This window comes from Ranitomeya imitator, chromosome 1 (assembly GCF_032444005.1).
Source record: "Ranitomeya imitator isolate aRanImi1 chromosome 1, aRanImi1.pri, whole genome shotgun sequence".
In the NCBI taxonomy this organism is placed as follows: domain Eukaryota; kingdom Metazoa; phylum Chordata; class Amphibia; order Anura; family Dendrobatidae; genus Ranitomeya; species Ranitomeya imitator.
This window is the reverse complement of record NC_091282.1, coordinates 889,985,756-890,011,601: the sequence shown is the minus strand read 5'-3', so window position 1 is coordinate 890,011,601 and position 25,846 is coordinate 889,985,756. Positions and strand designations below refer to the sequence as shown.

At 43.8% G+C, this 25,846-nt stretch overlaps 1 protein-coding gene and 2 long non-coding RNA genes across 3 annotated transcripts in view; 2 read left to right on the top strand and 1 right to left on the bottom strand.

Moving 5' to 3' along the window:
• The window catches only part of DNAH6 (dynein axonemal heavy chain 6), a 621,891-nt gene that overhangs the window by 468,929 nt on the left and 127,116 nt on the right, over nucleotides 1–25,846 (top strand). Inside the window, exons 59-61 of the mRNA XM_069743176.1 lie at nucleotides 6,605–6,784; nucleotides 9,116–9,349; nucleotides 12,899–13,034. Coding sequence (XP_069599277.1) covers nucleotides 6,605–6,784; nucleotides 9,116–9,349; nucleotides 12,899–13,034 — 550 coding nt within the window. The remainder of the gene's footprint in view (nucleotides 1–6,604; nucleotides 6,785–9,115; nucleotides 9,350–12,898; nucleotides 13,035–25,846) is intronic.
• LOC138653069 (uncharacterized) lies at nucleotides 16,033–16,390 on the bottom strand. The gene is made up of 3 exons (XR_011315713.1): nucleotides 16,360–16,390; nucleotides 16,171–16,281; nucleotides 16,033–16,089 (listed from the first exon to the last, which is right to left on the bottom strand). It is a non-coding gene; the product is annotated as an uncharacterized lncRNA (long non-coding RNA).
• On the top strand, nucleotides 19,485–20,599 carry LOC138653061 (uncharacterized). Its single transcript, XR_011315711.1, has 5 exons — nucleotides 19,485–19,599; nucleotides 19,678–19,788; nucleotides 19,870–19,994; nucleotides 20,144–20,220; nucleotides 20,473–20,599. It is a non-coding gene; the product is annotated as an uncharacterized lncRNA (long non-coding RNA).

The following is a 25,846-nucleotide window of genomic DNA, read 5'->3' as shown; positions in this document are numbered from 1 at the left end:
AAACCCCAAGAATTATCCTCCTGGCCATAACCCTTCCATTTGACAAGGTGCTGAAGCTTCCGCCTGGAAAAACGAGAATCCAAAATCTTCTCAACAACATATTCCAACTCCCCATCGACCAACACAGGGGCCGGAGGATCAACAGAGGGAACAACGGGCTCCACATATTTCCGCAACAAAGATCTATGGAAGACATTATGAATAGCAAAAGAGGCCGGAAGCGCCAGGCGAAAGGACACCGGATTAATAATCTCAGAAATCCTATAAGGACCAATAAATCGAGGCTTAAACTTAGGGGAAGAAACCTTCATAGGAACATGACGGGAAGATAACGAAACCAGATCCCCAACCCGAAGCCGGGAACCAACACACCGACGACGGTTAGCAAAACGTTGAGCCTCCTCCTGAGACAGCACCAAATTGTCCACCACATGAGCCCAAATCTGCTGCAACCTGTCGACCATAGAATCCACACCAGGAAGGTCAGAAGGCTCAACCTGCCCAGAAGAAAAACGAGGATGAAAACCAAAATTACAAAAAAAAGGCGAAACCAAAGAAGCCGAACTAGCCCGATTATTAAGGGCAAACTCGGCCAATGGCATAAAAGCCACCCAATCATCCTGATCAGCAGACACAAAGCATCTCAAATTGGTCTCCAAGGTCTGATTAGTTTGCTCAGTCTGGCCATTTGTCTGAGGATGAAATGCAGAAGAAAAAGACAAATCAATGCCCAGCTTGGCACAAAAGGCCCGCCAAAACCTAGAAACAAACTGGGAACCTCTGTCGGAAACAATATTCTCCGGAATACCATGCAAACGTACCACATGCTGAAAAAACAACGGAACCAAATCAGAAGAAAAAGGCAATTTAGGCAAAGGCACCAAATGAACCATCTTAGAAAATCGGTCACAGACAACCCAGATAACCGACATCCTTTGGGAAACAGGAAGATCGGAAATAAAATCCATAGAAATATGTGTCCAGGGCCTCCCGGGGACCGGCAATGGCAAAAGCAACCCACTAGCACGGGAGCAACAAGGCTTGGCCCACGCACAAGTCCCACAGGACTGCACAAAAGACCGCACATCACGCGACAAAGAAGGCCACCAAAAGGACCTACCAACCAAGTCTCTGGTACCAAAAATACCAGGATGACCAGCCAACACAGAACAATGAACCTCAGAAATCACCCTACTAGTTCATCTGTCAGGAACAAACAGTTTCCCCACAGGACAACGGTCAGGTTTGTCAGCCTGAAATTTCTGAAGAACACATCGTAAATCAGGAGAAATGGCAGAAAGGACCACCCTTTCCTTCAAAATACCGACTGGTTCCAAAACCTCAGGAGAATCAGGCAAAAAACTCCTAGAGAGGGCATCAGCCTTAACATTCTTAGAACCAGGAAGGTACGAGACCACAAAATCAAAACGAGAAAAAAACAAGGACCATCGAGCCTGTCTAGGATTCAACCGTTTGGCAGACTCGAGGTAAATCAAATTCTTATGGTCGGTCAAGACCACAATACGGTGCTTAGCTCCCTCAAGCCAATGTCGCCACTCCTCAAACGCCCACTTCATAGCCAACAACTCCCGATTTCCGACATCATAATTGTATTCCGCAGGCGAAAATTTACGGGAAAAGAAGGCACACGGTTTCATCAAGGAACCAACAGGATCCCTCTGAGACAAAACGGCCCCTGCCCCAATCTCAGAAGCGTCAACCTCAACCTGAAACGGAAGAGAAACATCCGGCTGGCGCAACACTGGATCAGAAGAAAAACGACTTTTAAGTTCTTGAAAGGCAGAGACAGCCACAGAGGGCCAATTCGCCACATCAGCACCCTTCTTAGTCAAATCAGTCAAGGGTTTAACCACGCTGGAAAAATTAGCAATGAAACGGCGATAAAAATTAGCGAAACCCAAACATTTCTGAAGGCTCTTCACAGATGTGGGCTGAATCGGTCAATCTGAATGGCCAAAGTCATAGAATCACTCAGATTGGAGGGTGTGGGAAACCCCACCATAACATCCTTAACGGATTCAGAAAGACCCTTTCTGAAAATTGCCGCCAAAGCATCATCATTCCATTTAGTCAGCACAGACCATTTTCTGAATTTTTCTGACAATACCATTCAGCCGCCTCTTGTGTTATGACCTGGTGGTCAGGACAATAATGGACCTGGTGGTTAAGAGCACACGGAATGACCTGATAGTTACTGATAATAAAGGATGAGCTCTGGGACGTGGGAACTCTGCTGACCGCAATCCCTAAACCTATCAACCACACTAGAAATAGCCGTGGATTGCGCCTAACGCTCCCTATGCAACTCAGCACAGCCTAAGAAACTAGCTAGCCCTGAAGATAGAAAAATAAAGCCTACCTTGCCTCAGAGAAATTCCCCAAAGGAAAAGGCAGCCCCCCACATATAATGACTGTGAGTAAAGATGAAAATACAAACACAGAGATGAAATAGATTAAGCAAAGTGAGGCCCGACTTACTGAACAGACCGAGGATAGGAAAGGTTACTTTGCGGTCAGCACAAAAACCTACAAAAAGACCACGCAGAGGGCGCAAAAAGACCCTCCGCACCGACTCACGGTGCGGAGGCGCTCCCTCTGCGTCCCAGAGCTTCCAGCAAGCAAGACAACAAATTAAATAGCAAGCTGGACAGAAAAATAGCAAACCAAAGAAATACAAGCTGGAACTTAGCTTCTGATGGGAAGACAGGTCACAAGAACGATCCAGGAGTGAACTAGACCAATACTGGAACATTGACAGGTGGCCTGGAGCAAAGATCTAAGTGGAGTTAAATAGAGCAGCAGCTAACGAATTAACCTCGTCACCTGTGGAAGGAAACTCAGAAACACCCACCAGAGGAATTCCATGGACAGAACCAGCCGAAGTACCATTCATGACCACAGGAGGGAGCCCGACAACAGAATTCACAACACTCTTGCCCCTGAGACAGGGCCAACAAGGTTTTCTCAGCTTGATCCACAGAATTAGGCTCATCATACAATAACCCCAATGCTTGAAAGAAAGAATCAACATTAAGCAAAGCAGGATTGCCAGATTCCAGGGAAAATGCCCAATCCTGTGGGTCACCACGCAGCAGGGATATGATGATTTTAACCTGCTGACTGGGATCACCAGAGGACAGGGGTCTCAATGCAAAAAACAGTTTACAGTTATTTTTGAAACTCAAAAATTTGGATCTGTCACCAAAAAATAAATCAGGAGTGGGAATCTTAGGTTCTAATGCAGGAGTCTGAACAATATAATCCGAAATACCTTGTAGCCTAGCAGCAAGCTGATCCACACGAGAAGCTAACTCCTGAACATTCATGTTAGTACTAGGTTCCTCAGCCACCCAGAGATTAAGAGGGAGGAAAAGACAAAACAGGCTAAGGAAAAAAATGGCTCAAAACCTTTCCTCCCTTCTTCTGAGATGCATTTAACTCATTGTTGGCCAGTTGTACTGTTATGATCAGGTGGCCTTGGAGCAGCATGAAATGACCTTCACTGGAGCAGTGGTAACTATACTGACCGCAGACCCTGATCCTATCACTGCAACTAGAAGTAGCCGTGGGGTGTGCCTAACCAGACCTAGACACCTCGACACAGCCGGAGAACTAAATATCCCTAAAGATGGAAATAGGAAAACTCTCTTGCCTCAGAGTAGACCCCCAAAGGATAGACAGCCCCCACAAATAATGACTGAGTAGGAGAGGAAAAGACACACGCAGACTGAAAACAGGGATAAGCAAAGGAGGCCACTTCTACCTAGAAAGGAAAGGAAAGTACAGGATACTATGCGGTCAGCATAAAACACTACAAAATATCCACAGCAGAAAAATACAAAAACTCCACCACCTAACTAAAGATGTGGAGAGTATATCTGCGACTCCAGCGAATCCAACTAGACTGAGAAAAACATCAGGCACAGTCTAGCAGGAACAAAATAGAAACAAGATAGCACAGAAGATAAACACACAGCAGTGTATCTAAAACAAATGAAGCAAACACTTAACTTTGCTGAATTGGCAGCAAGCAGGAGAGGCCAGGCAGCACCAACACTTCCAAAAGAACAATGGACAACTGGCAGGGACTAAAGAGTCCTGCAAAGCTATATACCCCAGTCAGCTTTGCAATTAGCAGATACACCTGTCCAATCCTGCTGTCCAGGCACAACTGCATTACCCTCTACAACCACCAGAGGGAGCCCAAAAGCAGAATTCACAACAGAGGACACAGGGTTGCAGTCTCTTTACCTTTTACTGAAGGTTCAGCATCCACAGTCCAGAGTAGGAACCACAGGGCAGGCAGAGTCCGGCCGGTCTGAAGGCAAATCCAGAGTCCCTTTGTCCAGGAGGAATTCAATAGCCTTCCCCTTGCGCACAGTAATGTGGTAGGTCCCTACTTGCATAAGCTACCATAAGGTCCTCACTGTTGTTACTCCTCTCTGTCCCCCAGATAATACGGATAGGTCAAAACCCGTATGACTGATGGCCTGAGGCTTGTTTATAGGGACACTAGAGATGCGCCGACCCCCACAAGTTGCCACTGTGTCTTCTTAGGTATAAAGGTCGGTCAGCCAACTTGGATTCAACTGCCCTGCCAGTCTCTGAAGTAACGGCATAGAGCTCTTTACTCCCTCGGTATTCTGGCCACCGGATCTGCACTTCAGATGGAGGCAGCCTGCTTCTAGCTGGTCTCCCACTGAGGTTTCACTCCTGTTGCTATGACTTCTTTTCTCACTCACTACAGCACAATTCCTTTCTTGTCCTTTCTTAGGATGCTGCCGCATGGGTTGCAGGCGCAGCTCCGTGTCCTTCTTTCTCTCCTCCTCAGACTTCAGTCTGGATCTGACCAGGGATCACCCCAGCCAGCTTGACCGGGAGACTTTTCCTCATCGGTCCCCAGCCAGGAACCCTCCTCAGACTTCTCGTTCTGACTCTCCTCTCCTCCGACTCACTAACTTCCTCATCAACCCCCCAGTTTTACCCTATGTGAGGAGTGGCCTAATAGATAGAACCCTTAGCTCCCCCTGGTGGACTGGCATGTGAAGTGTGTGTGTGGCTGTGATACCTGAACAGAAGATCTCCTTCATTGACTTCAGACATAACATTACTCCCCCTGGTGGAAGAACAACATTACTTCAGTGAACCAGGACTCTGGGGCACTGCACATGCGTTATATCCGGCACAAAAGCAGTGTGAAACAGCAGTAGTGATGTCTATAGATCGCAAGGTGTGGTGAACCGCATGCGCCACATCCGGTGTGCGAGCGTGCCAGCACTGCGAGACACCGCTGATAGCCATTGACCGCATACGTCACTTCCAGTGTGCAGTCACCGTGTAAAAGCAGAAGGTGTTGTCCTGGTGACCGGGAGTAAGTAGACAATACAAAAACAGACATCATTGTATCTATAACTGTCCAATGTTACTATCTGCAATTTAAAAAATGCAGCCCAAAGAGCCTGGACCAACCTACTAAGGGCCTTGCTCCACTCAAGGGCAGACACATTGAGTCTGGAGTGAACGGCCTCACCAAATCTGGGTGTCTACCTTGATAGAATTCTCATTCCCTTTGTTAAAGAGTTCATATACCTGAGATACAACGGACCTTTTTAACAAAATTGAGGGGCTCATTCTAGAACAAGATACTATTCTTGTGGGTATTGACATGGAAGCATTATACTCAATTCCCCTTTAAAAGAGCCTTGAAGCGGTCAACTATTATCTTAGAAGTAGGAGTTGTCAATTCAAGAAACATATTGATTTTGTGCTGGAATGTTTGGACTTTCTCCTGACTAAATATGCCTTTATGTTCAATGGAAAGTACTTCCACCAACTCAGGGGCGCTTCGATGGGGAACCCCTTATGCTAATCTGCTCTTGGGCTTGTGGGAGGAAACAATAGTTTTTGGTGAGATTGGTATGATGAGCAATTAAATTATACTATTATGGCTTAGATACATTGATGATGTTTTTGTCATCTGGAAGGGCACAAACAATACTTTTGCCAATGCAGCTGCTGAACTTAACTGGCAGGGCAGGATACAAACTCTGTTCAGACTGTTCAGCTTTTTTTTCAATTATTACACTTTTAAATGCATCTGTTCAGATTGGTGAACCTCTGACCGTCCTTGCATTTGGGAGACTCTGCTTCTCTAACTTGCTCTTTTTATACAGTCATGTAACTTATTTGAAATTTGACCGTTCAGCTGTTTTTCATCAGTACTACTTACTTTATCAGCCTTTTGTTACCTCGGTCCAAACTTTTTTGCAATGTTTTGATGTCACCAATTTCTAAATGAGTTAATTTTTTTCTAACAAAATGGAAAAATGTCTAACTTTTATTTTCTGATCTATATACTGTCATGAATAAAATAAGGCTATCAGAGATTTCCAAATTATTTTGTTCTTGTTTTCTCTACACTCTACAAATGTCCCGGTTTTTGGGAATTGGGGTCATATAAACAGCAATATAAAAGTTCTTTATTTCAAGAATTATCAGTTATTTGTTGGCATTATTAGACATTGTGGTTTTGTCATATTTGCAAATAATTATTTTCAAGTAACTGTTCTTGATATGATTTCAGATAACCTCAGGTGCTATTAAAACTAGACTAGAAGAAGCCGAAGCCACAGAACAAAAGATAAACACAGCTCGGGAGAAGTACAGGACTGTTGCCACTCTGGGATCCGTCATTTACTTTGTCATTGCAAGTCTTTCAGAAATAGATCCAATGTATCAATTCTCATTGAAGTACTTCAAACAAGTATGTTAAATATTCATTCCAGTTTTCTGCATATAGCATTCTTCATTGAGCCCGGCTTTTATCAGTCACAGTATGAAACAATATTCCACACCTATCTGTTTTTACCCTAGTGATAGAAATGTTATGCATCAAAAGCAGAAGACACACATTGTCCGTCTTTTCAGATTCCTACATAGGTGAAAGGGTTCTCTGTGGTCATATTAATACATACAGTGCTTCATTTATTAGTATTCAATTTTACTTCTAAGACTGGAGGAAAAATTTCTGTACTTGTATTGACATTACAGGTCATAGTAGGATGCAGCTAATTGGCTTCATATCACAATTTCTAATCCTAAAATGACTATGATATTCTAAAATAATCCTGTCTAAACTAATTATATAATTATTGATCTTTAAAGAAAGTGAATTGTAAAACTGTCAAATATTGGCTTGTTCAATTGGCTTTTTTCCAGCCAAAGTAACTAACTAGATTAAATTAATGAACTACAGCGGGATATCTTAATAAGATATATCTTCTAAATCTTTTTCACACTTTTATCCTAAAAAAGATATTGCCATTAAAATTCCTAAGTTGTCTATTTAGGCCTCATTCAGACACCCGAAATTTTTCACATGTGTTAAAACACGGACTGTTCTTCATCCATGTTTTGGATCTGAGTTTCACCAGTGTAACTGTTTTTTCGATTAGTTTCATCAATCATTTTCCATGAAAAAAGTAGACTGAAAAGATTCTCCTATCCATTGTGTTGTTAGCTCCTTACCTACATCTGGGGTTAGCATGTCATATGCCTGGCAGGCTGTTCAAATAGCTGCTGGTGGAGCTGAGTTCCGCTTGCAACTGTTAACTTGTCACATGCTGCTGTCAAACTCTGACAATGACATTACGCATCATTCAATGTGCCCGTTGGTGACACGATTGCTGGGCGTCGATGGGTTGACAAAATACTATGTGACTCACGGATGTCTGAATGAGACCTAAAGACCTGTTTTCCGTTATCTTATTACTGTGCGAAGACATGAATTAGAGCATCAAAAATCACATGAAATCACATATGTACATTTTGCCACCTAATTTATAAAGCAATACATGTAATATGAATATACAGTCTACAAGAAGAAAACAAACCCATGGAAAGGTGCACTTGAGAATATTCCTGGCCGGCACTAGGGAAGAGGTGAGGTTGTGCTGCACTGATGCCACTGAATGACAGTGGTCCAGTACCTGCACTGATATGGGGATCCTCTAGTAGCTTATTTAAAGATGCTATCTACAACTTGTAGATACTTTGCTTTTGTTTACTTGTACCATTTTTTAGTCTCTATTCTTCACATTCATGGGTAAAACATATTTCAGACTAATGACAATATTTTGTATTAAGAGAAGAAAGCAGAATACAGTGTAAGAACAGTTAACAAAGAACTACACTGGAACAGAAAAAGTCAAGGAAAATATTTGTAAAATGACTCAACTTTCCTTGCAATTTTAAGCGGTTATCCAGAATTATTTCTTTTTTTACTATGGGCCTAAACTACTAATTACCTGCCTGTTGTGCCCGGTTCTGATATCTAACGGCACAGATCAGTGATAGACTGCTCCTGCCGGTGATTCAGCGACTTCTGTTGTTGTCACATGGTTTCACTGCTAATGTCTTACTGATTGACAGCCGTCTCCCCACCGCTTAACTGCTGACAATCATTTTGACATCAGCAGTCAGACCCTATCGACAGAACAGCTGGAAGAAGAGCTGCTCTATTAACGTGGAGCAACTGAATTGCCGACAGGAGCGGTCGGTGACTTCTCTGGACTCAGATCGGGTAGAAGAGGCTGTTGGCAACTATCTGCCTTTTAGTTTTTAGAAAACCTGTTTAAGCTGTGAAGGATAGAATTTTATGACAAGTTTTGCTGTATAAAATACATTATTTCATTTTTTTTAAGCCAACATATAATACTTATGGTCAAAAATTGGGAATATTTGTTATTATATTATATGCAATCCAAGTGAGTAAAAATCTGATTGTAAATGTTTTATGATGTTACATTGAGCATTGTATTGCTACCTGAAAGTATAATAGCTTGTAGTTAGGGAACAGCTGGTTTTGTTGGGAGCTTCGAACGTGTCCCAGACTTTGTCATTGACTTTAGAAGAGAGTGTTACTGCATAGGACTACTGCTTCTTCCTGCTCACACTTATATTGGGAGAATAAAACTTAAAGCAATAGAGTTGATTCCTTGAATAACCAGAGTTGAACTTTATCCTGCATTAGATCCATTTGGAATTGTCTGATGTCAATAGAGATTTGATTTTTTTTTGTTCTCTTTCTTTGCAGCTATTTAACACAACAATTGAGACTGCTGAGAAGAGCAACAATCTCGATATTCGCCTGGCAACCTTGCTCGCCCAAACTCTTTTCTCATCTTACACCAATGTTTCACGAGGACTCTTTGAACAGCACAAGCTTATCTACAGTTTTATGCTCTGTATAGAAATCATGCGACAAAAAGAAGAAATCACTGAATCAGAATGGAATTTCTTCCTCAGGGGGGCTGCAAGCTTAGATAAGGTGGGATCTCAATGCTTTTAGTGCAGATAAATCTAGATGTAATTTTATCTTAATAACTGGAATCAAAAACTATAGCCTCAAGGCTGAAAGGGTTCATGTAAATACCATGATAAGCTTAATCTTGCGCATCAAACCATTAACCCATAAAGAGACCATTTACAATTTGCTCTTAAATATTGTGGCTGTGTATGATCACATAAAATATCAACTTTATTTTAAGTATACACTGTATATATAATTTTGACTTTTTATGCAAAACCATAATAGATTGCAACAGATTATTGTTTTGTTAGAAGAAATTTAGGATTGACATTAGGACTTCTGCAGCTTTTTTACTGGTCATAGTCTAGTATTGCCTTTTGTAGCAACACTGATATATTGGACACTCTACAATCAGATGGCAAGACACTTTGGATTAATGTTGGCCAAACTGGGCAAATTCGGCAAGACCAGATGTCCACTAAATAAGTATTTAGGTGTCTTAACTTTCCCCCAACAGCAGACACTGAGGGAAGGAAGGTCAGGCACGTTAAGTGTGTTTGACTGTTTGTGCATATGGAAGACCTTACTTCCAAAGATGACATGTAGCAATTTATTCCAATTTTTTTCCATTAAATATGCATGTATGCTTGATCAAGCCAAGTGTGCATGTACTCAGAAGGTTTGGAGGAATGGCTATTTGCCAAATGTATGTTTGGCCAACACCGATCTAAGGTGCATAGCCATCAATTGCCTATTCATAGGGACGCTGAAACCATTTGAATAAGACGAAATTCTCCATAAACAATTTTGTAAAAATCTGCCAGAGAATTGGACTCTTCTTCTCTTGGGCTTTCCAATGGTAATCTGGGGTGCCAAAATAGGTTTCTCAAATTGGAGATGACTTGGTTTTTCCTTTCCTCCATTAGAGACAGGTGAGGTAGATTTTTGCTGAATAGTTTTGCTTTGTTAGGCTGCATACGACCGTTTTCTCTCCATTTGAGAAAAATGGTCCAACTACGCTGATCAGATCCTGATCAGAGGTTGATCTGAGATTGATCAGAGTGAGATCAGTTTTTCTCAGACACAGAGAGAGAAAAAAAAGTTTTGTCATCTCAATTATGTCAGTCCTTGAAAATCCGACCACATTTAGTCATCTGAGTGGGGTCCGATATTTTCCATTGACCCATAGACTTGCATTGCCGATTTTGATCCGACACTCTGATCAAAACCAGGACATGTCACCAATTTTTTCCCTTGGACCACCACGGTCTGAGAAAAAAAATCGGACATGTGCACCGGCCCATAGAAAAATATGTGTATGAGTGCTATCTGTGAAACCATGGATAGCACTCATGCGATATATTCGGTTGTGTGCATAAGCTCTAAGAGACAAAGCTGTGTAAATCCTTCACTGAGAAAACAAGTGAGGTAGAAGCAAAATTAATACCTCTAGTAAAAATGTCTTCACTAATATTTTTATACTTTTTACATGTGTATTTTTGTATTCATAACTGTGTATACCATTTCAAAATGTAATGTTTTTTACATGTCCATAGTGGAGCTAAAAATGTGTCAATTTTTTTAAACAAGTTAAAACACGCACTTTTTTTCCTCCCAAAATGTGTGTGGGAGGATTTATGGGGTCTGACTGTGGTGGGGAGGTGGGGGAGCTGTATTGGAGGAGCAGCGGGTCACAGAGGCAGGAGCCGGCGGCTCTGGCTAACTCCTGTGCCTGCTGCTAAAGAGAAATGAATATGCACTGCATTCCACACCCATGGGCGTGGAGGGCAATGCATATTCATTTTTCTGCCATCCTGGTATAAATGGCCCCATCCTGTTCCTGGTATTATTGGTCTCATCCTTTTTCTTTTATAATTGGCCCCGTCCCGTTCCTGGTATCCATGGTGCCAGCAGCTGCTTAATGCTTGTATCAGCACATGGCGGGTACAGCCGCCGGAATACTCACCGGGACCATTCATCGCAGAGAGCGATGAGTATCAATTCCTCTTCAGTAGGGCGCACTCTCAGACAGCGGCTTCTTGCCGGGGCCGCGGTCATGTGTGCCGATACTTAAGAGAAGTGACCGCCGGCCGCAGCAGGAATTCTCTGGCTGACAGTGTGCGCTAATGAAGAGGAATTGATACTCACCGCTCTCTGCGATGAATGGTCCCAGTGAGTATTCCGGTGGCTGTGCCTGCAATGCGCTGATTACAAGCATTAAGCAGCTGCTGGCACCATGGATACCATGAACGGGATGGGGCCAATTCTAAAAGAAAAAGGATGAGACCAATAATACCAGGAACAGGATGGGGCCATTTATACCAGGATGCCAGAAAAATGAATATGCATTGCCCTCCACACCCATGGGTGTGGAATGCAGTTAACATTCATTTCTCTTTAGCAGCGAGCACAGGAGTTAGCCGGAGCCACCGGCTCCTGCCTCTGTGACCCGCTGCTCCTCCAATACCGCTCCCCCACTTCCCCACCATAGTCAGACTCCATACATCTGGACTATAAGACGCACCCCCATTTTCCTCCACATTTTGGGAGGAAAAAAGTGTGTCTTATAGTCCGAAAAATGGATGAATGGTCCAAGTGAGTTCCATATTCCGGCAGCTGTGCTCTGCTTCTGAGAAGTGCATGAAGTCCCTGCCATGTGCTACTTACAAGCATTAAGCAGCTGCTGGCATTGGAGCAGTACGCTGTGAGGGAGCGCCGTGTAGGTGACTGTAATGTTTTTTTTTAAATTTTCCCTGATGGGGCCATGCATAACAGGAACGGGATGGGGCCAATTATAAAAGAATAAGGATGGGGCCAATCATACCAGGAACAGGATGAAGCCAATTATAAAAGATAAAGGATATGACCAATCATACCAGGAACAGGATGGGGCCAATCATACCAGGAACAGGATGGGGACAATCAGACCAGAAACAGGATGGGGCCAATCATACCAGAAACAGGATGGGGCCAATCATACCAGAAACAGGATGGGGCCAACCATACCAAAACCAGGATGGGGCCAATCATACCAGGAATGGGATGGGGCCATGGATACTAGGATTAGGATGGAGCCAATTATAAAAGAAAAAGGATGGGACCAATCATACCAGGAACAGGATGGGGCCAATCATACTAGGATAAGGATGGGGTCATGCACACCAGGATAGGGATGAGGGGGCCATGCATACCAGGATAGGGATAAGGGGGCCATGCATGCCAGGATAGGGTTTAGGGGCCATGTGTATCAGAATGGGGATTTGCTTCAATTTTTTTTTCCTTATTTCTTCTTCTAAAACCTAGGTGCGTCTCTTTGTCCGGTGTGTCTTATAGTCCGAAAAATATGGTAATTACCAGATTTGACATTTTGATTTGAAGTATATTCTTTCTAGCATATTGAAAATGATATTGAGTAGCTGGAAAAAAAAATTCTGGGTTTGAAGTGATGACATCATTATATATGCGTCCTAAATTGTACACGGTCTACCAAGTTTTCAGTTTCTTTCTTGTTAATAAATTCATGTGTTTGTAACTATAAATGACAATGCCTTTTTTTCTTTTTGTTAGGAGCGCCCAACTAAGCCAGATGTTCCCTGGCTTCATGATGTTCTTTGGAATAGTTGTTGTGACCTAGAAGAGATACTTCCATGTTTCAAAGGATTAAAAGATGATATACTATCAGCTCCTATTCTAATCCATTTAGGTCAGTGTAAATATACTTATATTATGATAGCTTTATATAATACATTTTTAAAAAAATAAACTCTACCAGGAAACCGTTAAAGGCGCAGGTTTTTGCTTTTCATTTTGAGAACAGGATGATGTAGGGGCAGAGACCCTGATTCTAGCGATGTATCACTTGCTGTAGTTTTGATAAAATTGTAAGGAGATGGATATACCGCCCACATTCCCCTTTGAAGACACGAGGATTGTTGTGGTGTATAGTGTAAATTGAGATTATAGTGTAAATTGAGATATGCATTATTGGGATTGACAGTAGGTAATAATAATAATAATTTTATTTATATAGCGCCAACATATTCCGCAGCGCTTTACAAATTATAGAGGGGACTTGTACAGACAATAGACATTACAGCATAACAGAAATACAGTTCAAAACAGATACCAGGAGGAGTGAGGGCCCTGCTCGCAAGCTTACAAACTATGAGGAAAAGGGGAGACACGAGAGGTGGATGGTAACAATTGCTTTAGTTATTCGGACCAGCTATAGTGTAAGGCTCAGGTGTTCATGTAAAGCTGCATGAACCAGTTACCTGCCTAAGTATGTAGCAGTACAGACACAGAGGGCTAATACTGCATAAAGTGTATGAGAACATGATGCGAGGAACCTTTTTTTTTTTTTATTTTTTTATTATAAATAGGCCACACAGGGATCGTTAGGTTAATGCATTGAGGCGGTAGGCCAGTCTGAACAAATGAGTTTTTAGGGCACGCTTAAAACTGTGGGGATTGGGGATTAATCGTATTAACCTAGGTAGTGCATTCCAAAGAATCGGCGCAGCACGTGTAAAGTCTTGGAGACGGGAGTGGGAGGTTCTGATTATTGAGGATGCTAACCTGAGGTCATTAGCGGAGCGGAGGGCACGGGTAGGGTGGTAGACTGATACCAGGGAGGAGATGTAGGGTGGTGCTGAGCCATGGAGTGCTTTGTGGATGAGGGTAGTAGTTTTGTACTGGATTCTGGAGTGGATGGGTAGCCAGTGTAATGACTGGCACAGGGTAGAGGCATCGGTGTAACGGTTGGTGAGGAATATGATCCTGGCAGCAGCATTCAGGACAGATTGGAGCGGGGAGAGTTTTGCAAGAGGGAGACCGATTAGTAGAGAGTTACAATAGTCCAGACGAGAATGAATAAGTGAAACAGTCAGAGTTTTTGCAGAGTCGAAATTAAGAAAAGGGCGAATTCTAGAAATGTTTTTGAGATGCAGGTAAGAAGAGCGAGCCAGTGATCGGATGTAGGGGGTGAATGAAAGGTCAGAATCAAGGATGACCCCAAGGCAGCGGGCATGTTGCTTTGGAGTAATGGTGGAACCGCACACGGAGATGGCAATGTCAGGCAAAGGTAGGTTAGTAGAGGGAGAGAACACGAGGAGTTCAGTTTTTGACAGGTTTAGTTTCAGATAGAGGGAGGACATGATGTTAGAGACAGCGGTAAGACAATCACTGGTGTTTTCTAAAAAGGTCGGTGTGATATCGGGAGCAGAAGTGTATAATTGGGTGTCGTCAGCATAGAGATGGTACTGGAAACCAAATCTACTGATTGTTTGTCCAATAGGGGCAGTATACAACGAGAAGAGTAGGGGGCCTAGGACTGATCCTTGAGGAACCCCAACAGTAAGGGGAAGGTGAGAGGAGGAGGAACCAGCAAAACATACAGTGAAGGATCGGTCAGAGAGATAGGAGGAGAACCAGGAGAGAACGGTGTCCTTGAGGCCGATGGAGCGGAGCATAGTGAGGAGGAGCTGATGATCCACAGTGTCGAATGCTGCAGAGAGATCCAAGAGAATTAGCATGGAGTAGTGACCATTAGATTTAGCTGTTAGTAGGTCATTAGAGACTTTAATGAGGGCAGTTTCAGTAGAGTGTAAAGAGCGGAAGCCAGATTGAAGAGGGTCGAGAAGAGAGTTATCTGAGAGATAGCGGGTAAGACGGGAGTGGACCAGGTAGAGTTAGCGTTAATGTTTGGGACTAGTTAAGAATGGGAGAGAATAAGGTGAAGGGACAGAGACCGTTTCTAGTCAGGACATTAGATAGGGCCAAGTGTGAGACAGAAGGAAGCAGACCAAAGGTCTGGACAGTAATCAGTGCCGCATGATACGGGTGTCCTGAAGTGAGAGGAGACCATGACAGTGGTTAGCTTGAACCGGAGTAATGAGGAACGAAAACTGACAGAAGTACAGAATGGTATAGAGAGAATAATGGTATGCACTCTGATCAAAATAATACGAGGTGCAGACCCGAAGGCCCAAAGAGTCATGTAACCAAAAAATTACCGCACACTCAGACTCGATATGATGCAAAAAGTGTTCAACAAGTTTATTACAAAAAGAGTTGCCATGAAATGGACAGAAGCACAATAAATTCAGATTAGACCAAACCCAACGTTTCAACCCACCAGGGTCTTATTCATGGGGTTATTGGGGAGATAAAGAAACAGTATAAATAACAGGTCATAGTATGGCAAAATATCATTAAGGACAAAAAACATACAATCACCAAAATCTAGATATATACAAATATATACAAATAAAACAACTACACTAACAGTTAAATTAAGTATGTACAGAGAATGTTCGTTAAAGTTACTAGAGAGAGTATCACTAAATAAGAGGCAAGACAGTTGTAAAAGGGAAATGCAAGGAGCGACTGACGTGTTATAGGATGATTACCTTGGTTTCCAGAAGTGCGTATACAAATGTCAGAAAAGGAAAGCAGGTGGGCATTCTTTTAATGTAAATCCTGTCACTGTGATAAATAGAACAGCATTGGAATAAAGAATATTGAAGGCCTGAGGGTCCCGGGTAATGATGGCTACAATGGGATGTCTGGCAGAAGAGAGATGGTGTAGTCACATAGATGGAGATTGTATAATAGAGGCAGATGTAATGGGATACCTGTTACGGTTTGGAGCTGCAGTACTTCCGTATGGAATTCAAAATGTGCAATAGATGCGGGGGGAAGGGGAGTTAGCGAGTCCACACACCCTTACTGGTAAGGCAGGACTGGACGTGACGGACCTATAGGTAATGATATAGGGGAGGAGAAGGGTCAGGATAAGTGGCTGTAATGCTATGTGTGGCCCAAGCGATATAGAGTACCTGTATTGTCCTTGAACCAGAGTGCATATATGCCCAGTATAGTAGGATGCACTGAGGTAGTTGGGGATGCTGGATGTCTTGGCTCCCACTGTGACCGCTGCACCCAGGGTACTGCAAATAAGAGTGCAATTATAGTGGGTAGAAGGAGGAGGGCAGTGGTGGCGCAGCACACAGTAGTGGAGGACATACCTGTTCAGTCTGATGTGATAGAGTATAAGAGTGGCACTCCCGTGCCATGCTCAGGGTGGTGTGTGGTGTGGGGACACATAGCCAGTTTAAGTAGCGCCAGCGGTACCGCCAGACCGGAAGTGCAGCCGTGAAACCGAAAGTGACGTCACGCGCATGCGCAATGGCCGCTAATGGTAGCGCTGGTGTGTGGGCAGAGTCTGCCAGGCGGTGGTTTGTAAAGGAGGGGGCATGGAGTGCAATAGAAGTTGCTGAACCGGACTTAGAGTGTCCCTGCTGTGCTAAAGTAATGGTGCTCGAGCAGTGGCCGCATTAGACAGAACTGGTGTGTGCAAAGTATGCCAGATGTATGCCAATGTGGAAAGAAGCATAATGTTGTTAAAGGGGCATAATGATGTTAGGAATGCAAACAGGGGGACATACGCTATAATAAATGCCATAGGGGAATAGGATGTTTTAACCCATACATATATGGAGGGGCAGTGGAAATACTAAGAGCCTAATGGAGCAAAGCTAAGGCGAATAGGAGCAGGCTACCGGGGGGAGAAAAATATGTTGAAGGGGTGGGGATAGATGGGAGAGGTAGAAGGAGACTCACCTAAAGGGAGGTAGATTCAACGTGTCTGGAAGAGAAATAGCAGGTTAGTAGGGCATTATAATAGGTTAGTAGGGTATCACAACAGCCAATCTATTTCTCTATTTAGTCCCTTCGGGGTCAGCGTCTGTAGTTTGTAGATCCAGAAGGTTTCTCTGAGTTTGAGCAGTTTGATATGGTCCCCACCTCTTCTGTGTCTGGGTACCTGTTCGATGACTTGATATTTCAATTGGGCTATCGTGTGCCTAGATTTAACAAAATGATCCGGGATGGGGAGCCACGTTTTCCCACAGCAGATAGTAGACTTGTGGCTAGCTATCCTATCCTTGATGTGTTTAGTAGTCTCCCCAACATATAGCAGGCCGCAGAGGCATTTTATTACATATACCACAAAATTGGAGTTGCAAGTATAGTAGCCCTGTATGGGGTAAGACTTCCCTGTTCTGGGGTGGGTAATATTGTCAGATTTGATGATGTTTGAGCATGAAGCACAATTGAGGCAAGGGAATGTTCCGTGGCGGCGTGTGGAGAGTACCCCTTGACTGGTAGTAGGGCGTGCGCTACCGATGTCAGCCCGGACCAGTCGCTCTCTGATATTGGGTGCCCGTCTGTTATAGAATTTTATGTAATTAGTGGAGAGAGTAGATGCGGCATCTACTCTCTCCACTAATTCCATACAATTCTGCCTTGATTTGTTAAGACTGGTCCTATATGAAAATGTATTTTTGTACGAGGACACCTACTACGTTCAGCAACAAGGGACCGCTATGGGATCAAATGTCGCGCCCGCGTATGCGAATGCATACATGAATGCGTTTGAACTAGATTTCGTCTACACTGATGACCGATTCAGACACTACGTACAATGCTACCATCGTTATATAGATGACATATTCTTTGTCTGGACAGGGCCCCTAGAAACACTGTTGGCATTTCATCAGTCCCTCAATGGCATCTACTCGGAACTCCAGTTCACAATGCATCATAACCCCAAACAGATCTCTTTCTTGGACACCCTTGTATGCAAGAATGACCAGGGCCGCCTATCTACTGATTTGTATTCTAAGCCTACTGACTGTAATAGTCTACTTCACTATTCCAGCAGCCACCCCAAGGCAACACGTAATAGCCCTCCCCGCTCCCAATTTACTAGGGTGACCAAAATCGTTTCTGACCCCGATATCCTCCCCATACGCCTTGAGAGCATGGCAAACAAATTTATAGAACGGAACTACCCCTAACATTTACTGGATCAAGAAAAAACACGGGCACTGAATCCTCAACCTCCACCCTTGAGGGAAGCCAACACAGATAGGGTACCCTTCGTTCATACTTTCCACCCTTTCATGCCAAAGGTCGAAGCTGTTATCAAAAAACACTGGCCCCTATTAACAAGAGCCTACCCTAACATAGACAGTTTTTCCCGTCCGGCCCTTATGTGCAACAGACGGGCACCCAATGTCAGAGACCGAGTGGTCCGGGCTGACATCGGTAGCGCACGCCCTACTACCAGCCAAGGGGTATTCTCCACACGCCGCCACGGAACATTCCCTTGCCTCAATTGTGCTTCATGCTCAAATATCATCAAATCTGACAATATTACCCACCCCAGAACAGGAAAGTCTTACCCCATACAGGGCTACTATACTTGCAACTCCAATTTTGTGGTATATGTAATAAAATGCCCCTGCAGCCTGCTATATGTTGGGGAGACTACTAAACACATCAAGGATAGGATAGCTAGCCACAAGTCTACTATCCGCTGTGGGAAAACGTGGCTCCCCATCCCGGATCATTTTGTTAAATCTAGGCACACGATAGCCCAATTGAAATATCAAGTCATCGAACAGGTACCCAGACCAAGAAGAGGCGGGGACCATATCAAACTGCTCAAACTCAGAGAAACCTTCTGGATCCACAAACTACAGATGCTGACCCCGAAGGGACTAAATAGAGAAATAGATTGGCTGTTGTGATACCCTACTAACCTATTATAATGCCCTACTAACCTGCTATTTCTCTTCCAGACACGTTGAATCTACCTCCCTTTAGGTGAGTCTCCTTCTACCTCCCCCCATCTATCCCCACCCCTTCAACATATTTTTCTCCCACCGGTAGCCTGCTCCTATTCGCCTTAGCTTCGCTCCATTAGGCTCTTAGTATTTCCACTACCCCTCCATATATGTATGGGTTAAAACATCCTATTCCCCTATGGCATTTATTATAGCGTATGTCCCCCTGTTTGCATTCCTAACATCATTATGCCACTTTAACAACATTATGCTTCTTTCCACATTGGCATACATCTGGCATACTTTGCACACACCAGTTCTGTCTAATGCGGCCACTGCTCGAGCGCCATTACTTTAGCACAGCAGGGACACTCTAAGTCCAGTTCAGCAACTTCTATTGCACTCCATGCCCCCTCCTTTACAAACCACCACCTGGCAGACGCTGCCCACACACCAGCGCTACCATTAGCGGCCATTGCGCATGCGCGTGACGTCACTTCCGGTTTCGCGGCCGCACTTCCGGTCTGGCGGTACCGCTGGCGCTACTTAAACTGGCTATGTGTCCCCACACCACACACCACCCTCAGCAGAGCACAGGAGTGCCGCTCTTATACTCTATCACATCAGACTGAACAGGTATGTCCTCCACTACTGTGCGCTGCGCCACCACTGCCCTCCTCCTTCTACCCACTATAATTGCACTCTTATTTGCAGTACCCTGGGTGCAGCGGTCACAGTGGGAGCCAAGACATCCAGCATCCCCAACTACCTCAGTGCATCCTACTATACTGGGCATATATGCACTCTGGTTCAAGGACAATACAGGTACTCTATATCGCTTGGGCCACACATAGCATTACAGCCACTTATCCTGACCCTTCTCCTCCCCTATATCATTACCTATAGGTCCGTCACGTCCAGTCCTGCCTTACCAGTAAGGGTGTGTGGACTCGCTAACTCCCCTTCCCCTCCTCATCTATTGCACCATTTTGAATTCCATACGGAAGTACTGCAGCTCCAAACCGTAACAGGTATCCCATTACATCTGCCTCTATTATACAATCTCCATCTATGTGACTACACCATCTCTCTTCTGCCAGACATCCCATTGTAGCCATCATTACCCGGGACCCTCAGGCCTTCAATATTCTTTATTCCAATGCTGTTCTATTTATCACAGTGACAGGATTTACATTAAAAAGAATGCCCACCTGCTTTCCTTTTCTGCCATTTGTATACGCACTTCTGTAAACCAAGGTAATCATCCTATAACACGTCAGTCGCTCCTTGCATTTCCCTTTTACAACTGTCTTGCCTCTTATTTAGTGATACTCTCTCTAGTAACTTTAGCGAACATTCTCTGTACATACTTAATTTAACTGTTAGTGTAGTTGTTTTATTTGTATATATTTGTATATATCTAGATTTTGGTGATTGTATGTATTTTGTCCTTAATGATATTCTGCCATACTATGACCTGTTATTTATACTGTTTCTTTATCTCCCCAGTTACCCCATGAATAAGACCCTGGTGGGTCAAAACGTTGGGTTTGGTCTAATCTGAATTTATTGTGCTTCTGTCTATTTCATGGCAACTCTTTTTGTAATAAACTTGTTGAACACTTTTTGCATCATATCGAGTCTGAGTGTGCGGTAATTTTTTGGTTACAGAAGTACAGAATGGTCAACCACAGACGGGTTCTGGGAGAGGACGCATAGCAGTTTGCACCATCTGTGTGACATGTACTGAAATGGAATGCAGAATAGAAATGACAGATATTTAGGTCTTTTAAGATGTGCAAAGACCTAGATAGGTATGGTGTAGATAGATAGACAGACAGATAGATAGATATGGGGTGAATAGATAGCTAGACAGATATGGGATAGATAGATAGATAGATAGATAGATATCTGTCAGATATATACTGTATTTTGCAGACTATAAGATGCACTCTTTTCCCCAAAACTTTTGGAAGGAAGTGTGAGGGGTGTCTTATAGTCCAGATGTACCTATGGTCAGGCTGTGGCTGTGCGGAGGACCGGGTCACAGGAGTGGTCGGCTGCAGCTAACACTTGTGCCCATGATAAAATAAAATCTCCACCTCTATGCATTGAAGATGGCACCGAGAGGTGGGCAAGACTATCGTCGTGTGGAGCAGTGAATATTTACTCTCTTTAATAGCAGTTACATTCATTAGCTGCAGCCACTGGCTTCCTGGAGCGGCTGGGCGATCACGTATGTCCGCTATTAAGGAAATTTATATTCACTGCTCCCCACGCCTATAGTCCTTCCCACCACTATGCACTGAAGCCGGAATGCCGAGGGTTGGAGGGGACTACAGGAGTGGGGAGCAGTGAATATTCATTCTGTTTAATAGTGGGCAGTGCACACATGTTAGTCACAGCCGCCAGCTTCCTGCAGCTGCTGGGCAATCACATGTGTCTGCTCTTAAGAAAAGTTAATATTCACTTCTCCCCACTCCCATAGTCCTGGGCGTGGGGAGCAGTCAATATTCCGACAGCTGATGTGGCGTGTGGAGGCGCTTGGCAGTGACATCATGAGTTGCTTGCACGCTGAATTAAGCTGCTGTCATCAGAACAGAATGCGGCGCTGTGAGAGAGCAGACTTTGTGTTAGGGTTGGTGGATTGCATTTAATAGAATAATAATGATGTGCAATTGCAACCCTGGGTCCACCGTGCAGTGATGTTAAACAGCAGCCAGTGAACAAGGGCGGAGCGAGACTGTGAGCAAGCACTATAAATACACTGAATTAAACATCACTCGGTGTGAACAGAGTGCAAAGTACTCCAAGTGGTACTCTACAATAGAGTTCTTAGAGCAATACCCTGTTAGACGACACAGGAGTAAAGCAAATATGACTCTAGTTGGGATCCCTATGGCTACCCCAAGTGGGAGTTCCCACTCTACACTGCCTGCCTACACACTCAATCACCGTTATAGTAGCAGCACACATGCACACAGAGTGGTAGCGTGTCCACTCACACATATAACACAAATGATATTAGCGTGTCTGTGTGCGCCTCTGAGACCCTTGTATAGGTTTCAGCTCATGTCCAGTTAGACAGGACCTTACTTGTGGGTGAATCCGTAGCTGCCAACTCACCAGACCAGCTGACGACCAACCACCAATGAGACATCCCCATATCACGGGCATGCTCAGTAGTATGATTTCTGGACTTAGTCCCCAGAGCTTCCTTTCGTCGCTGCCTACCGCTGGTTACCATAGGCTTGACTGAAGAGCCAACAGTAACCAGACAAACAGCACGAGCCTGAACAAGATGCTGGGACATAGGTCTATGCTGAGCAGCACCCACAGCGGCCGAAGCCGAATGGAACACCACAGATGCAGACAAGGGTTGGGATCCACCCTATTCAGCGGGAGAATCCCGGCACCTAACACTCTGCTCAGAAAAGGGAAGGTGAGTATAATCGTTTATTTTTGTGTGGATGGGGGGCCATTTATAGCTGGATGGTGGGAATATACACCTGGATGTGGGGCCAGGTGTACCAGGATGGAGGGCCATGTATACCTGGATGGGGGTCATGTATAGGTGGATGGGGAGCCATGTTTACCTAGATGAGGAGTCATGTATACCAGGATGGGGAGTCATATATACCTGGATGGGGACATACTGTATATACCAGGATGGGGATCACATATACCTTGAAGGGGACATATAGCTCACAGTTCATCAAGACATCCAGATGTAGCGGAGATAGATTATGGCATTGGACAAAATGATTATCTTCTCTTCGGACAGGTGAGGAATATGGTTTTTATTATTTTAACTAGAGGGGTTAACACAGTTATAGAGACAGGGAGTGGTTAGCAGAGCCCCAGGGGGATTGTGGGAAACTTGTTTGGCAGCAGCCAAAGGGATGAGTGGTGTGTGATCTCTCTATCACAAAGGTTCAAGCAAGTGAACCATAGGGACACAAGATTCCATTACAGGGTGGAGTTGGGCTAAACCCCCTGTACTGCTAGTGGAGAAAGTCTATCATGCCAGGAAGATAAGGACTGGAAGAAGTTGTGTTAGGCTGGGTTCACATTGCGTTAAACCCGTCCATTAGACGGACTACGTTACACAGCGGCATAACGCGGTGTAGTGCAGTCCGTTAACGCCACCATTAAATCCAATGTCGGACGCATTGCTAGCACACGCCCACAATGGGCGTGCGCTAGCGATGTGCTGTCATTAAGTGACGGACCCCAAGACGCGGGCTGCAGTGTTTCCGGGTCCGTCACCGCTAGCACAGATAGAGCTATCAGATGCTTTATCAGCGCTAGTGTGCTGCCATACCGGCACTTGCGTTAACAGCAGCCCGTTAACGTATGTGTTGAACGTGCTGCTGTTAACGCAATGTGAACCCGGCCTTACAGGGATAATCTCCCTCAGGAAACCCTCCCCTCCTCCATTACACTGTGCTAGAAGGAATGCTGTGTACTACTGTGCCTTTGTAAAGAGTCTTGAACTGTGCTATCAAAATAGCCTGTGCTTAAGAGACTTGAATTGTACTGAATGTGCTGTGACATTAAACTACACTGTTCATCTGTTCATGAGGACTCAATCAATTGTATCTGTGTGAACAAGTTGATCCATCTTGTGCCTGAGGAAGCTGCAGTATATGGTCACCTTGAGTAACGGTTCTCCCAGAGTTCCAAAGAATTCATGAGACCTGTCCCGTTCCTATCTGAACCTAGCGGCGTGCTTGTAACAAGTGCATAATCCATAGAATGTAAGTCCGCAAGGACAGGGTCCTCTCCCCTCTGTACCAGTCTGTCACTGTAAACTTGTCTGTATGTAACCCCTTCTCATGTACATCACCATGGAATTAATGGTGCTATATAAATAAATAATAATAATAAATAATAATAATTCACTGCATGGTGTGAACAGTTATGGGAATATTAACTATCAAATATATGATAAGCAGATGTCAGAAACCAGTAGCAGCACTTCTCTCTAAATGCCGTACAACTATAAATCTTCACACAGATTATGAGACCAAAGAGTTTTATTAAAGTGATATCAGTCTCTGGCACTGGTTTATCCCCAAGATTTCACTCTTCTTCCATGTTGGCAGCTTGGGTGAAATCTCTCTGTGCCACATCAGCTTGTAGAGGTGCAGCTGTAGGTTTTTTTGGACATGACGGTGATGTCCACAAATTTTCTGGATACACACTGTCATCTTCATTTTTCTCTTCATCAGGACGTTCTAATATGGTCTCCAGCCTAGGTTTCTAAAGAGAAGAAAAAACTTTATGTAAGAAGAATAACATGGACCAAAAAGTTCTGTTCTTACCATCAAAAGAAAGTGAGGTTATTGTGACATATGACCCCGCCGCCCAATCAGTGATTTTATCTCACAATTAAGAATTTTGATAATGATCAATTGTGGCAGAGAGAGCAACAATTTTTTGTTACAAAGTTGCTTGCAAATAAATAAAAATTAAAACAACAGTTATTCTTTAACTATAGAGTAGGTGGACGCTACTCAGTGACTTTTACCTTATTTTAGTAACCAGTGTTTGTAGGCAATACATACCATTGAAACCTTCCTCCTAAACCTAAAAGGAGAATCCCTGATTTTTCTGAGCTCATCTTCACGGGAATATGGCCGAAAGTTGTCATTTATATAACTTGTTTTATACTTTTGCACATTGGAGGGATTCATTGGAGTATCATCCATGGGAACATCACCTTGGACCTGCATTGTACAGTCGTCTGTTAGTGAGGAGACCAAATGGCTGCTTGTTAAAGCTTTACTGGTGCAATTCAGAATCCTGAGCTAGCATCCCCCGTTCTGTATTGTGATGTCATGGCTGCAGTAACTGCCAATATTGTGCTGTGTATATCAGTGATGTCACACTGCATTCCCATATACTGTATATTGTTCTGCTCAGAAGTAGAGATGAGCAAATTACAAATTTCCTGAAATTTCAGATTCTTGTGAAGCCAAAATTTTTGGGATTTGATTTGCACAAATTCTGCCAAACAGCTACCATTTTGATGGACACTCTCAAAGGCTGGGAAGGGGTTATTAAGATAATGTTGATAAGTTCCTAGGTTTCGCCAAACCCTAAGGGATATTAAACGGAGGGGAGGGAAGGGATTAAGATTAAAACCTCTTGTACCTCCTCATGCTATGCACTCATAGCCGCAGATATCCACAGTCAAATGGGGAGCAACGCTCCTGAATGTTTTATTATTTTTAACCTTTTCCTTCCACTCTGTTTATTATGCTTTGGGGTATTGAGAGACCTTAAAGCTTATTAAAGGCAATCAGAGTGCTTTCAATTCAGACCGAATTTATTTGGACTGAATCTAATCTGTGGGTCGATTTGAGGGAACCTACTTGAAGCAAATTTTGCTCATCTCTACTCAGCAGTCTGAACACTGCTATAATAAAACTCTGTTTTTCATATATGATAACATTCTAAAAGATCCCTTGAAAGAGAAGATCAACAGTTTAGAGATATTCTGCACCCACCATGAAAAATAGCCCAAGTTATGATTTTTCTACATTGTTTGACCTTCATAATAACGCATTTTATGTTGGTACAAAATGGTGCTATGGAGTAATATTCTTGTCAGGAGGAAACGCAGACGCCCGGAGGGGACAGTTGAGCGCTCTCTGGTATAGGCAGTATTAAATCAATCATCCTGCCTCTGGTGACATCTCCCATCCCCAGCTCACACTCTCCATGAAGACCACCCAGGCACATTAAAGTCCACACCCTCTGGAGTGCTGTCTTCCCCCTGGCAGGTGTTTTGAGGGTCAGGCACATTGAATTCCAATACCAGAGATGATTGACAGCAGCTTTCTTCCCATTATGTAGAAAATGCTTTTTATCTAAT